Source organism: Muscardinus avellanarius (genome assembly GCF_963383645.1).
Source record: "Muscardinus avellanarius genome assembly, chromosome: 10".
Taxonomy (NCBI): domain Eukaryota; kingdom Metazoa; phylum Chordata; class Mammalia; order Rodentia; family Gliridae; genus Muscardinus; species Muscardinus avellanarius.
The window spans coordinates 50740362-50752900 of record NC_137796.1 but is presented as its reverse complement, the minus strand read 5'-3'; the positions used below and the strand labels follow the sequence as shown (position 1 = coordinate 50752900).

The window sequence follows — 12539 nt, the reverse complement described above, 5'->3', positions numbered from 1 at the left end:
GAGCAGTCCTTGGAGCAGACTCGCTGATCTCTCTCCCCTGCCCGGGGCCTCTCTTTGGAAATGTACTCTCGCTCATCCCGTGCCTTTTTGTTTTGCTCGGAAGTTCACTTTTTTTCAGACCCAAATAAAGCCTCATTTCAGGACCACCATGAATCCTCATAAAGGTGTATGTTCAGTTGGTCTGTACCAGCACAAGCACATAGATCATTAAAATATCAAAATCTAAGCGGGGCGTGGTGGCGCACGCTTGTAATCCCCGCGCTTGGGAGGCGGAGACAGGAGGATCGCGCAGGTTCGAAGCCAGCCGCGCTGGTTTAAGAGACCCTGTTTCCAAAATGAAAATGTAAAATAGATCTGGGAATGAAGCAGAGCCTCACTGAGTTGCAGAGGGCCCCACTAAGTAGCTGAGGCTGTCCTCAAACTGCAATCCTCCTGTCTCAGCCTCCCAAATGCTGGTATTATAAGCATGGGTACCACACCTGGCTAGCCTCAGCTACTTAGTGAGGCCCTCTGCAACTTACTGAAACCCTGTTTCAAAATAAAGAATTTAAAAATAGGGCTGGGTGTAGCTCAGAGGTAGAATGCCCCTGAGTTCAATCCCCAGTAGTGCAAAAAACAACAAACCCAAACCAAATGGACAGCCAGGAATGGTGCTGGACTCCTACAGTCCTGGTACTTTGGAGCCTGAGACAAAAAAGATCACAGGTTCACGGCCATCCTCAGCCACTTGGCAGGGCCCTCTGCGAATTAGTGAGACCTCTTTTCAAAATTGAAAGAGCCCTGCTTAGTGTTGCACACTTGGAACCCCCAGTATTTGGGAAGTTGGGACAGGAGGATCTCAGATTCAAGGACAGTCTCAGCAACCTAGTGAGACCCTGTTTCCAAATAAAAAAAATAAAATCAGGCTGGAGGTATAGCTTGGAAGTAGAATGCCTCTGGGTTCAATCCCCAGTATCAAAACATAAGAACCCCAAGCTGGGCGTGGTAGCGCACGCTTGTAATCCCAGCATTCTGGAGGTTGAGACAGGAGGATCGCGGTTCGCGGACAGCCTCAGCTACTTAGGCCCTCCACAACTTAGTGAGACTCTGTTTCAAAATAAAGAATAAAAAATAGGGCAGGGGGTGTAGCTCAGAGGTGAATGCCCCTGGGTTCCATTATCAGACCCACAAAAAAATAAAATAAAATAACCCCCCCCCAAAATTAAAATAGGGCTGGGAGTGTAGCACAGAAGTAGAAATTGCCAGCACCACACACACATACAAAAAAAAAAAAAAAAATTAGGGATGGGGGTATAGCTCAAATACAAATGCCCCTGGGTTCAATCCCCAGTACCATCAAATAAGGGCGAGGCACGGTGGCTCACAGCTGTGATCCCAGTCCTTGGGAGGCTAAACATGAAAATCACAGGTTCGAGAGCAGAATCATCAGTTTAGTGAGACTCAGCAATCTAATGAGACCCTCCCTGTTCTGTTTCAAATCAAAGAGTAATGAGGGCTGGGGGAGCTGGGTGTGGTGGTAATGCCTGTCATCCCAGTACTATCCCAGTACTGGGTGATTGAGACAAGAAGTTCGCAGGTTTGTGGCCAGCCTCAGCTACTGAGTGAAGCCATCTGCAACTTAGTGAGACCCTGTTTCAAAATAAAAAATAGGACTGAGGTGTAATTTGGAGATAGAATGCTTCTGGGTTCAATCCCCAGCACTACACACACACACACACACACACACACACACACACACACAGCTGGGAGGTAGAATGTTCCTGGGTTCAATCCCCAGAACCACAAAACACACAAAAAGGTAAATGGGCCAGGGGTGGTGGCGCTCACCTGTAATTACAGCTACTTAGGAGGCTGAGTCAGGAGGATTGCAAGGCGTTTTTTGGGGTTTTTTTTTGTGTTTTTGGTCCTGGGAATGTAACCCAGGGACATTCTATGTCCAAGCCACACATTGCCAGCCCTATTTTTTAATTCTTTTTTTTTTTTTTTTGCAGGTCTGGGGTTGGAACCCAAGGGCATTCAACCTCCAGGCTACTCCCCCTGCCCTATATTTTATTCTTTGAAACCGGGTCTCACTGAGTTGCAGAGGGCCTCACTAAGCAGCTGAGGCTGTCCGCGAACCATGATCTTCCAGGTCTCAGCCTCCCGAATGCTGGGATTACAAGCATGCGCCACCCAGCGAAGAGGATTGTAAATTTGAACCCAGTCTTGGCAATTAGGTGAGATCCTGCCTCAAAAAAAAATTTAAGAGGAGCCAGGCCTGGTGGCTGTAATCCCAATACTTGGAAAACTGAGACTGGAGGATCACAGGTTTCAGGACAGTCTCAATAAGCCGGGAGTGGCAGCACATGCTTGTAATCCCAGCATTCAGGAGGGGGAGACCAGAGGATCGTGGACAGCCTCAGCTACTTAGGCCCTTCACAACTCAGTGAGACCTCTTTCAAAAAATAAAAAAGACTAAAAAATAGGACTGGAGTTGTAGCTTGGAGGTAGAATGCCCCTGGGGTTCATCCCCAGTACCGCAACAACAACAACAACAAAAAAAGTGAGTCTTTCAGCAATTTAGCAAGATCCTGTTTCAAAATAAGTAGCTGGGTGTGGTGGCGAACACTTGTAATCTCAGTGCTTGGGAGGCTGAGACAGGATCACACAGGTTCAAAGCCAGCCTCAGCTACTTAGTGAGGCTCTCAGCAACTTAGTGAGATTCTGTTTCCAAATAAAGTATAAAATAGGTCTGGGAGTATAACCCAGAGGTAGAAAAGCCCCTGGGTTCCACCCTAGTACCACAAAAATAAATACATACATACATACATACATACATACATACATACATCTGGGCGTGGTGGCGCACGCTTGTAATCCCCGTGTTTGGGAGGCTGAGACAGGAGGATCGTGCAGGTTCAAAGCCAGCCTCAGCTGGCTTAAGAGACCCTGTTTCCAAATAAAATATAAAATAGGTCTGGGAGTGTAGCCCAGAGGCAGAATGCTCCTGGTTTCAATCCTCAGTACCACCAAAAATAAATAAATAAATAAAATATAAAAAGGTCTGAGGTATGATAGGTGTGGTGGCACACCCTTGTAATCCCAGTACTTGGGAGGCTGAGACAGTAGGTTTATAGGTTCGTAGATAGCTTCAGCTACTTAGTGAGGCCCTCTGCAATTGAATAAGAACTTGTTTCAAATAAAGAATAAAAAATAGGGCGGGGGTATAGCTCGGAGATAGAATGCCCCTGGGTTTTGTCCCCAGTAATGCAAAAATAAAAAAAATTTAAAAATAAGAAAAGAAATGGGCAGGGGTAGCAGGGCATGGTAGTACACATTTGTAATCCAGTACTTGGGAGGTTAGGACAGGAGGATTATAGATTCATAGCCAACCTCAGCTACTTAGTGAGACCCTCTGCAACTTAGTGAGACCCTGTTTCAAAATAAAGAATAAAAAGTAAGGAGATAGCTTGGAGATAGGCTACAAGGGTTCCATCCCCAGTACACACACACACACACACACACACACACACACACACACACACACATACAGAGTAAAAGATAAAAAAGGGCTTGGGTAGCTTGGCATGGCAGAGTACACCTGTAATCTCAATATCTGGGAGGCTAAAATGGGTGGATCACAGGGGTTTTTTTTTTGTATGTGTGTGGTACTGAGGGTGGAACCCAGGGGCCTTCTACCTCCAGGCTATACTCCCAGACCTATTTTATACTTTATTTGGAAACAGGGTCTCACTAAGTTGCTGAGAGGCTCACTAAGTAGCTGAGGCTGGCTTCGAACCTGTGAAATCCTCCTGTCTCAGCCTCCCAAGCGCAGGGATTACAAGCGTGCGACACCACGCCCAGCCTTGGATCACAGGTTTGAAATCAGCCTCAGCAACTTTGTGAGACTATTTCCCAATAAAACATTAAAAATAGGGCTGGGTATGTAGCTCAAATGTAGAATGCCCCTGAGTTCCAACGCAACCAAAGCATACACACACACACAAAGAAACAGGGTGTCAGGCAAATGCGGATGATCTCAGTCCAGGCTGATTGAGATCTTCAATGTCTGATCAACAGTTAAGCTGGAGAGTGTCCTATATTATAGGTTTCTCAAGGTCTTGTATCTGAGCTGGGCATGGTGGCACACACTTGTAATCATAGCGCTTGAAAGACTGAGAAAGGATGATCTCACTTTCTGGCCAGTCTCAGCTACTTAGGCCCTCTGAAACTTAGCGGTACCCTGTTTCAAAATAAAGATTTAAAAATGGGCTGGGAGAGTAGCTCAGAGCTAGAATGCCTCTGGGTTCAATCCCCAGTACCGGAAAAAAAAAAAAAAAGATATTGTATCTGTCTTGTTAGCAATACATATGGCAATTACCGTTTCTTCCAGTTAACTCTAAGACCTTCAGATTTCCTAGGAATTTGAAACCAGACAGGCCTGGGAAAGAGAACTGGTTGAGAACTGGTTTGGAGTGGCACTTAAGCACCAGGTTCTTTTTTTGTAGTACGGGGGATGGAACCCCAGATATTGAGATTACAGGTGTACTCTGCCATGCCAAGCTACCCAAGCCCTTTTTTTCTTTTACTGTGTGTGTGCGAATCCCAATCCTCCTGTCTCAGCCTCCCAAATGCTGGGATTAAAGTGTGTGCCACCACGCCCAGCACGAATTGCCTGCCTGTCCGCCCTCCATCCCCCTTTCTTTCTTTTCTTTCTCTCTCTCTCTCTTTCTTCCTTCTTTCTTTCTTTCTTTCTTTCTTTCTTTCTTTCTTTCTTTCTTTCTTTCTTTCTTTCTCTTTCTTGTGGTACTGGGGTTCCTGGAAACCCTTCTACCTCTGGGCTACACTCCAGACCTATTTTATATTTTTATTTGGAAACAGTCTCTTAAGCCAGCAAGGCTGGTTCAAACCTGCACGATCCTCCTGTCTCCACCTCCCAAGTGCAGGGATTACAAGCGTGCGCCACCACGCCTGGCTGAATTGTGTTTCTTGAAGCCGTTCAAAGGCTGTATAATAACTGCCACCAATTCAGCCTTTTGGGCCTAATTGTGTTCTGTATCCTGTACTAAGGGGACGTTATTAATAATAGTCACAGCTCTACCATTGAAAGATCCATCTGTAGATACCATAGCAACATTTCCTTCTAAAGGCAAATGAGAAGTTAATCTAGGGAATATAAGAGGGGTTTTTGCCAAAAATTGTCTCAAGGGATGTCCTGGTAGATGGAATAAAATTTGTTCTGTAAAGGAGCTAACAACTATCTGCCATGAATCTTCAAATTCTAAAAACATCTGTAGAGCCGGGCGCAGTGGCACGTGCTTGTAATTCCAGCATTTGGGAGGCTTAGACGGGAGAATTGGGGTTCGCAGACAGCCTCAGCTATTTAGTGAGGCCCTTTGCAACTCAGTGAGGCCCTGTTTCAAAATAAAGAATTAAAAAATAGGGCTGGGGGTGTAGCTCGGAGGCAGAATGCCCCTGGGTTCCATCCCCAGTACCGCAAAATAAATAAATAAAGGCAGCAGTAATTGTTCCTTAAAAGGAACAATTACTATTATTAGCCACATCTATTTCAAATAATTCTCTACTGTGGCATCTGTTGGTAATTAATAAGGCTGCTAAAGAGGGATAGGAAGCACAGTTTTCTTAGGAGTTACAAGCAAATGGATCCATTTGAGTGGTCCGTCCTGCCAAAGACATCCAGTAGGTGTATGTGGGGTGGGAAGAATAAGCAAGTCCCAAGTTTTACCATAATCCACCTTAAGCAATTTTCGACTATTAATTGCCTTTTCTACTTTTCGTAGACCCGCTGCAGCCTTTCTGGTTAGTTTCCTTTTGGAATTAGGATCAGAGTCTCCTCTTAATATGTCAAGTAATGTCTTAGGTTCTGCTATAGTTAATTTTAAGTAATGGTGGTATCCAATTGATATATCCAAGAAGTTTTTGGAAATCTCTTTTTTTTTTTTTTTCAGCACTGGGGATAGAATTCAGGAGCATTCTACCTCCAAACTACACCCCCGGCCATATTTCTTAGTCATTTTTATTTTTTATATTATTATTATTATTATTATTATTATTATTATTATTATTATTTTGGTGGTACTGGGGTTCCTGGAAGCCCTTCTAGCTCTGGGCTACACTCCCAGACCTATTTTTACTTTTTTTTTGGAAACAGGATCTCCTAAGCCAGCACGCGCGGCTGGCTTCGAACCTGCGCAATCCTCCTGTCTCTGCCTCCCAAGCGCGGGGATTACAAGCTTGCGCCACCACGCCTGGCTGGAGGGCGACTTTTAAAAGGCATTTTGGCTGGGCGTGGTGCACGCTTGTAATCCCCGCGCTTGGGAGGCTGAGACAGGAGGATCAGGCAGGTTCGAAGCCAGCCTCAGCTACTTAGTGAGGCTCTCAGCAACTTAGTGAGACCCTGTTTCCAAATAAAATAGAAAAATAGGTCTGGGAGTATAGCCTGGAGGTAGAAAGCCTCTGGGTTCCACCCCCAGTACCACCAAAAAAAAAAAAAAAGTCATTTTGTTCCAGTCACCGTCATGATAGTGTGCTGCCTGTTCTTCCAAAAATTCTTGATCTTCCTTAGAAAGTTCCTCATAACCCTGTTCTTCTATTATAAAGATTGTTTGTTCTTTTATTTTTTATAGAAAAGAGCATTTTAATTCTTGTTATTAGAAACTATAAAGACTATACCTGATGCCGGGCGTGGTGGCGCATGCTTGTAATCCCCGCGCTTGGGAGGCGGAGACAGGAAGATCGCGCAGGTTCGAAGCCAGCTGTGCTGGCTTAAGAGACCCTGTTTCCAAATTTAAAAAGTATAAAAAATAGGTCTGGGAGTGTAGCCCGGAGGTAGAAGGGTTTCCAGGAACCCCAGTACCACACACACACAAAAAGACTATACATGATTAGAAATTGAGCCTATACTAAACAACGGCCAAAGAAGAACTGTCCATTCTATGCCTTTTCTTTTGGCTGGTCACTCAGAAATATAATGTTATCAGCAATGATGGCTGTCGCCTGCCCCTCTCATTGTTCTTATCCATGTATTCACCATTGTCGACTCTCCCTTCCACATACGTCCCAGACCCCTTTTCACATATTGAGATGCCGCCTCTGTGAGGCCTGGCCGGAACACTGATGCTCTGTGCCGTGTTCTCTCTTGACTAGCATCACACATTTGATGTTCTTTACTGTCCCCTGATTGCCACATCTCATTTGTCACTAGAGAAAATATTGTGACTGGATTTTTTCCTTCCGCCTGTCTTGTGACAGGGTCCCAACCCACTCGCCCAAGTAACTGTACACGATTCAGAGATCTTTCAAGAATCAAACTGCTGGCTATTTCAGATTCATGTCTTACAAACTTATGAAGTACCTGTATTACAGGTCGTCGAAACATGGTTTCTATTTTCTTACATTCTAATCTTTAGTCTTTTCCTGGTCAACTTCCAGCCAAGGGATCACTTCCGGTGTCCCGAGAACTGTTCTTTTCTTTTCTTTTTTTTTTTTTTTTTTGAAAACAAGCTCTGGCAAGTTTTATTAAAGAAAAATGTTACATGGTTTACTTTTCACCAGTCTGTTCTGGCATGCTCCTAATGATATCAGAATCACCTGGATCAATGATAGCCAGTGTGCACACTCTGTAGTACTTTCCGCATGCTGTGCCCAATTCTATATTATTGCCACTGTAGTGATGAACACCTGTTTTGGCCAACATGGCATAGTATTCTATTTCAGATTTCCTTAGAGCCGGGCAGTTGTTGGCGAGGATGACCAATTTCGCTTTGCCCTGTCTGATCATCTTCAGAGTCTGCTTGTACCCCAGCACGTACTTGCCACTTTTCATAACAAGCTGGAGCCTGGAGTTGATCGACTCCAGGGACTTTTTCGTCTTCTTTGCGGCCACCATCTTCCTGCCTTAGGCGCGGGACGGCCCCCAACCACAAGCAGCCGCCAAGATGGCCCGGGAACGAGAAAGGCTGTTCTTTTCTTTAAGTAAAGGAGTTTTCTCAATCAGATTCCCATGTGCTGTACCTGATTTTTAAAAAGTTTTTAGCTCATGGATGGTTCCAAAACATTTCTTTCTTTCCTTTTTTTTTTTTTTTTTGGTGGTACTGGGGTGGAACCCAGGGCATTTCTACCTCCAGGCTATCCTCGCAGACCTAGTTTTATACTTTATTTGGAAACAGGGTCTCACTCAGTTGCTGAGAGTCTCACTAAGTAGCTGAGGCTGGCTTCGAACCTGTGATCCTCCTGTCTCAGCCTCCCAAGAGCTGGGATTACAAGTGTGCGCCACCACGCCCGGCTGTTCCAAAACATTTCTTAGTAAATTCCATAATACAAACATTTCTATAGGAACATTTTTTGGTCCATGGATAGAATAATGTTTTTATTTATTTTATTTTTTATTTTTTTAAAAATATGGAACGCTTCATGAATTTGTGTGTCATCCTTGCGCAGGGGCCATGCTAATCTCTGTATCATTCCAACTTTAGTATATGTGCTTCCGAAGCGAGCACTAGAATCATATTTAATTGCTGACCTATTTTATGCCACATTTGCAAATCTAGAGAACCGTCCTCTGGGAACCGTGGACAACACGTTTGAACAAAATGAAAGAACTTCAAAAGTTGTGCTATAGAGACTTTAGTGTCCTTCTTTTCTTTTTTTCTTTTTTTGGTGGTACTGGGGTTCCTGGAAACCCTTCTACCTCCGGGCTACACTCCCAGACACCTAATTTTTTATATTTTTATTTGGAAACAGGGTCTCTGAAGCCAGCTAGGCTGGCTTCGAACCTGCGCAATCTGTCTCCGCCTCCCAAGCGCGGGGATTACAAGCGTGCACCACCATGCCCGGCTATGTCCGTCTTTTCTAACATACGCTTTACTATCTCTACAAAGAGTCCTCTTTCTTTAGACTCAGTGTGGCCAGTGCTTCTCAACACAGTTCTGCACTTTCCGTCCCTTCACTCACCTGGTGTTCTCGTCAGGGGTCCTATCCACACAAATGCAGGGGTCGTACCTTCCAGTCCCAATGTTCGAGCGCCACCTGCCGAAGCCCAGCTCCAGCCAATTCAGGGGTTCTCGAAGGTGGGCGAGATCCGTGCTTTGAGGGAATGAGAGACGGCTGTTTTCAGAGGCGTGACTGCCATTTGCAGTCAATCCTTTATTTTTATATGCTTTTACATGAAGTATTTGATATTAACTTTTGGCAAAACATGTTTTCGGTACACCTGGGTACAAACAACTTTTGGCAAAACATATTTTTACACAAATTTCTCAGCACACACCTGAGCTCATATATCATGCTTGGAAAAACACCCCAAACCATCCAAATTAATGTCATACAATTCATCTGATTGCCTAGCCACAAAAATCAATTCTATTTAATATTAACGTAAATAACAATGAAATTCTGCATAGCTTCAGAGCATTTTCACACCCAGGGCTAAGCTGAAAACATAGAAAACAAGGGGCTTTTCCATTAAAAAGGACACAAAAATTATAAAAGATCTTTAAAGGGCACAAGGCATTTTACTTCTTGCTTGCTTGCTTTCTTGCTTTCTTGGTGATAATGGGTGTGGAACCCAGGGACTTTCATCCTCTGGGCTATAATCCCAGACCTATTTTATTTGGAAACAGCATCTCACTAAGTTGCTGAGAGCCTCACTAAGTAGCTGAGGCTGGTTTTGAACCTGTGCAATCCTCCTGTCTCAGCCTCCCAAGTGCAAGGATTACAAGCATGCACTGCCACGCCCAGCTTATATATATATGTATAGTGCTGGGGATGGAACCCTTCTACCTCCAGGCTACACTCCCAAATCTATTTTTTAATTATTTGGAAACAGGGTCTCTTAAGCCAGCGAGGGGCTTCGAACCTGCGCGATCCTCCTGTCTCTGCCTCCCAAACTCGGGGATTACAAACTGTGCCACCACACCAGTCATATTTCATATATGTATTTGGGTGGTACTGGGGTTCCTGGAAACCCTTCTACCTCTGGGCTACACTCCAAGACCTATCTTTATACTTTTTTTAAAAATTTGGAAACAGGGTCTCTTAAGCCAGCGTGGCTAGCTTCAAACCTGTGCGATCTTCCTGTCTCCACCTCCCAAGCGGGGGGATTACTAGCGTGCGCCACCACGCCTGGCCATATTTCATATTTTAAAATGCAAAGTATACAATTTATTTTCTGGAATTCTTTTGATCCTTGATCAGAAAACACCAAAGGGGGGGGTGCCAACTAATCTCTCCATCACTCAATAAACTTTAACTAAACTTATCCTTAACTACTAAATGCTATACTTACTACTTTAACTTCTAAAATTAACTGCTAGTCAAATTATTACTATTAGGGATTTTATTAATTTCTGAGCAATTCACAGGTTTGTTTCTTTCTTTCTTTTTGGTGGTACTGGGGGTGGAACCCAGGGGCTTTCTACCTCCGGGCTATACTCCCAGACTTATATATATTTTATTTGAAAACAGGGTCTCACTAAGTTGCTGAGAGCCTCACTAAGTAGCTGAGGCTGGCTTCAAACCTGTGTGCTCCTCTTGTCTCTATTTTATTTTTATTTTATTTTATTTATTTATTTTTTTGGTGGTACTGGGGTTCCTGGAAGCCCTTCTTCCTCTGGGCTACACTCCCAGACCTATTTTATATTTTTGAAACAGGGTCTCTTACGCCAGCACGGCTGGCTTCGAACCCGCACGATCCTCCTGTCTCTGCCTCCCAAGCGCGGGGATTACAAGCGTGCGCCACCACGCCCGGCGTCTCTATTTTATTTTTATTTTATTTCATCTGCTATTTTATTTTATTTTATTTTATTTTAATTTGGTGGTACTGGAGGCACCTACCTGGGTAGAACCCAGGGGCATTCTACCTCTGAGCGACACCCCCCCCCAGCCCTATATTTTATTTTTTATTTTGAAACAGGGTCTCACTGAGTTGCGGAGGTCCTCACTAAGTAGCTGAGGCTGTCCGCGAATCACGATCCTCCTGTCTCAGCCTCCCGAATGCTGGGATTACAAGTGTGCGCCACCACACCTGGCTTTATCTACTATTTTAACCACTAGGTATTCTATTAACTTATTCTGACCCAACCACCAAACCCACACCTATTTTTCTATAATGCCTATTAAATTATTAACTAAGAAAATTCTTTTGTGCCTTAGTGAGCAGGCACCAAGGAGGTCCCTGCCTACCCAACCTCTCCATAAAAGTCTATTTTTGTGTCAGAGTTCATTTTCCCTTAACCCTTACCATCCAAGCTCCATCCTACACTATTCCTATTAAGGGTGGTAGTGGGACTATGTACTAATTAGTTCTGGCCCCCTGAAGTGGCAATCATGGACGCTCTTTAATCATATAAACTGACCCAATTAATTTTGCAGGCATCATGTCAGGCCTTTCCTCAAAAGACTCAGCATCTATAAACAACTCTAATTGTTTCATTTTCTACTAGTCAGATTTTTACTATTAGGGATTTTATGAATTTCTAAGCAATTCACTCCTTTCTTTCTTTCTTTCTTTCTTTCTTTCTTTCTTTCTTTCTGATGGTACTGGGGGTGGAATCCAGGGGCTTTCTACCTCCGGGCTATACTCCCAGACTTATATATATTTTATTTGAAAACAGGGTCTCACTAAGTCGCTGAGAGCCTCACTAAGTAGCTGAGGCTGGCTTCGAACCTGTGTGCTCCTCTTGTCTCAGCCTCCCAGCACAGGGATTACAAGCATGCACCACCACGCCAGGCTCCCAGGTTTCTTAATACCCCTTTTCCTGTAATCTTCATTTGCAAAGAACAGCATGTCTCATTGAGATCACCCAGATCCTTTGGCTTGATTAATAATCCAATTAAGACACAAAATACAAAACAGGGTCAATGTGAGGGTAGTCTTCTCCTCCTGCCTTGTAGGAGTTCTCTTCTCTCTGGGACCTTGTCAAAGAGCTCGAGGGACCTGGGCCTCATCAATAAGGAGCCCTCTCCTCAACTCACCTGTGTGTTTCTCAATCGAAGATCACCCATCTCTAAGAAGCTGGACAAGTAAAAAGTGTAACCGATCATGAGGCCGGGCGTGGTGGCGCACGCTTGTAATCCTCGTACTTGGGAGGCGGAGACAGGAGGATCGCGCAGGTTCGAAGCCAGCCACCCGCGCTGGCTTAGGAGACCCTGTTTCTAAATAAAAATATAAAATAGGTCTGGGAGTGTAGCCCGGAGGTAGAAGGGCTTCCAGGAACCCCAGTACCACAAAAAAAAAAAAAAAAAAAAAAGTGTAACCGATCTAAGTCATGTTGGCTAAAGACGGGTATAGTGGCATGCTTGTAATCCCAGTACTTGGGAGGCGGAGGCAGGAGGATTACAGGTTCACCGCCAGCCTTGTCAAGTAGTAAGACTCTCAGCAACCTAGTGAGACCCTGTTTCCAAATAAAAAATAGGTCTGGGGACATAGCTCAGAGGTAGAATGGTCCTGGGCTCAGTCCCCAGTAACACCCTGCTACAGAAAAAAACAAAAACAAAACAAAAACAAAAAAACATAGCTGGGCGTGGTGGCGCACGCTTGC

General features: G+C 44.4%; 1 protein-coding gene and 1 pseudogene across 2 annotated transcripts; both read right to left on the bottom strand.

The window, feature by feature from the left end:
- Positions 1-6933: 6933 nt before the first annotated feature.
- LOC308267972 (single-stranded DNA-binding protein, mitochondrial-like) lies at positions 6934-7378 on the bottom strand (annotated as a pseudogene). The gene has a single exon. The product of its transcript is annotated as a single-stranded DNA-binding protein, mitochondrial-like (transcript).
- Positions 7379-7540: 162 nt separating this feature from the next.
- Positions 7541-7913, bottom strand: LOC308267622 (large ribosomal subunit protein eL30; the record flags this gene model as incomplete). The annotated part of the gene is made up of 1 exon (XM_080702459.1): positions 7541-7913. Exon 1 carries the CDS (start codon positions 7886-7888, stop codon positions 7541-7543), a length of 348 nt encoding a protein of 115 aa, XP_080558585.1. The 5' UTR covers positions 7889-7913.
- Between the last annotated feature and the right edge of the window lie 4626 nt (positions 7914-12539).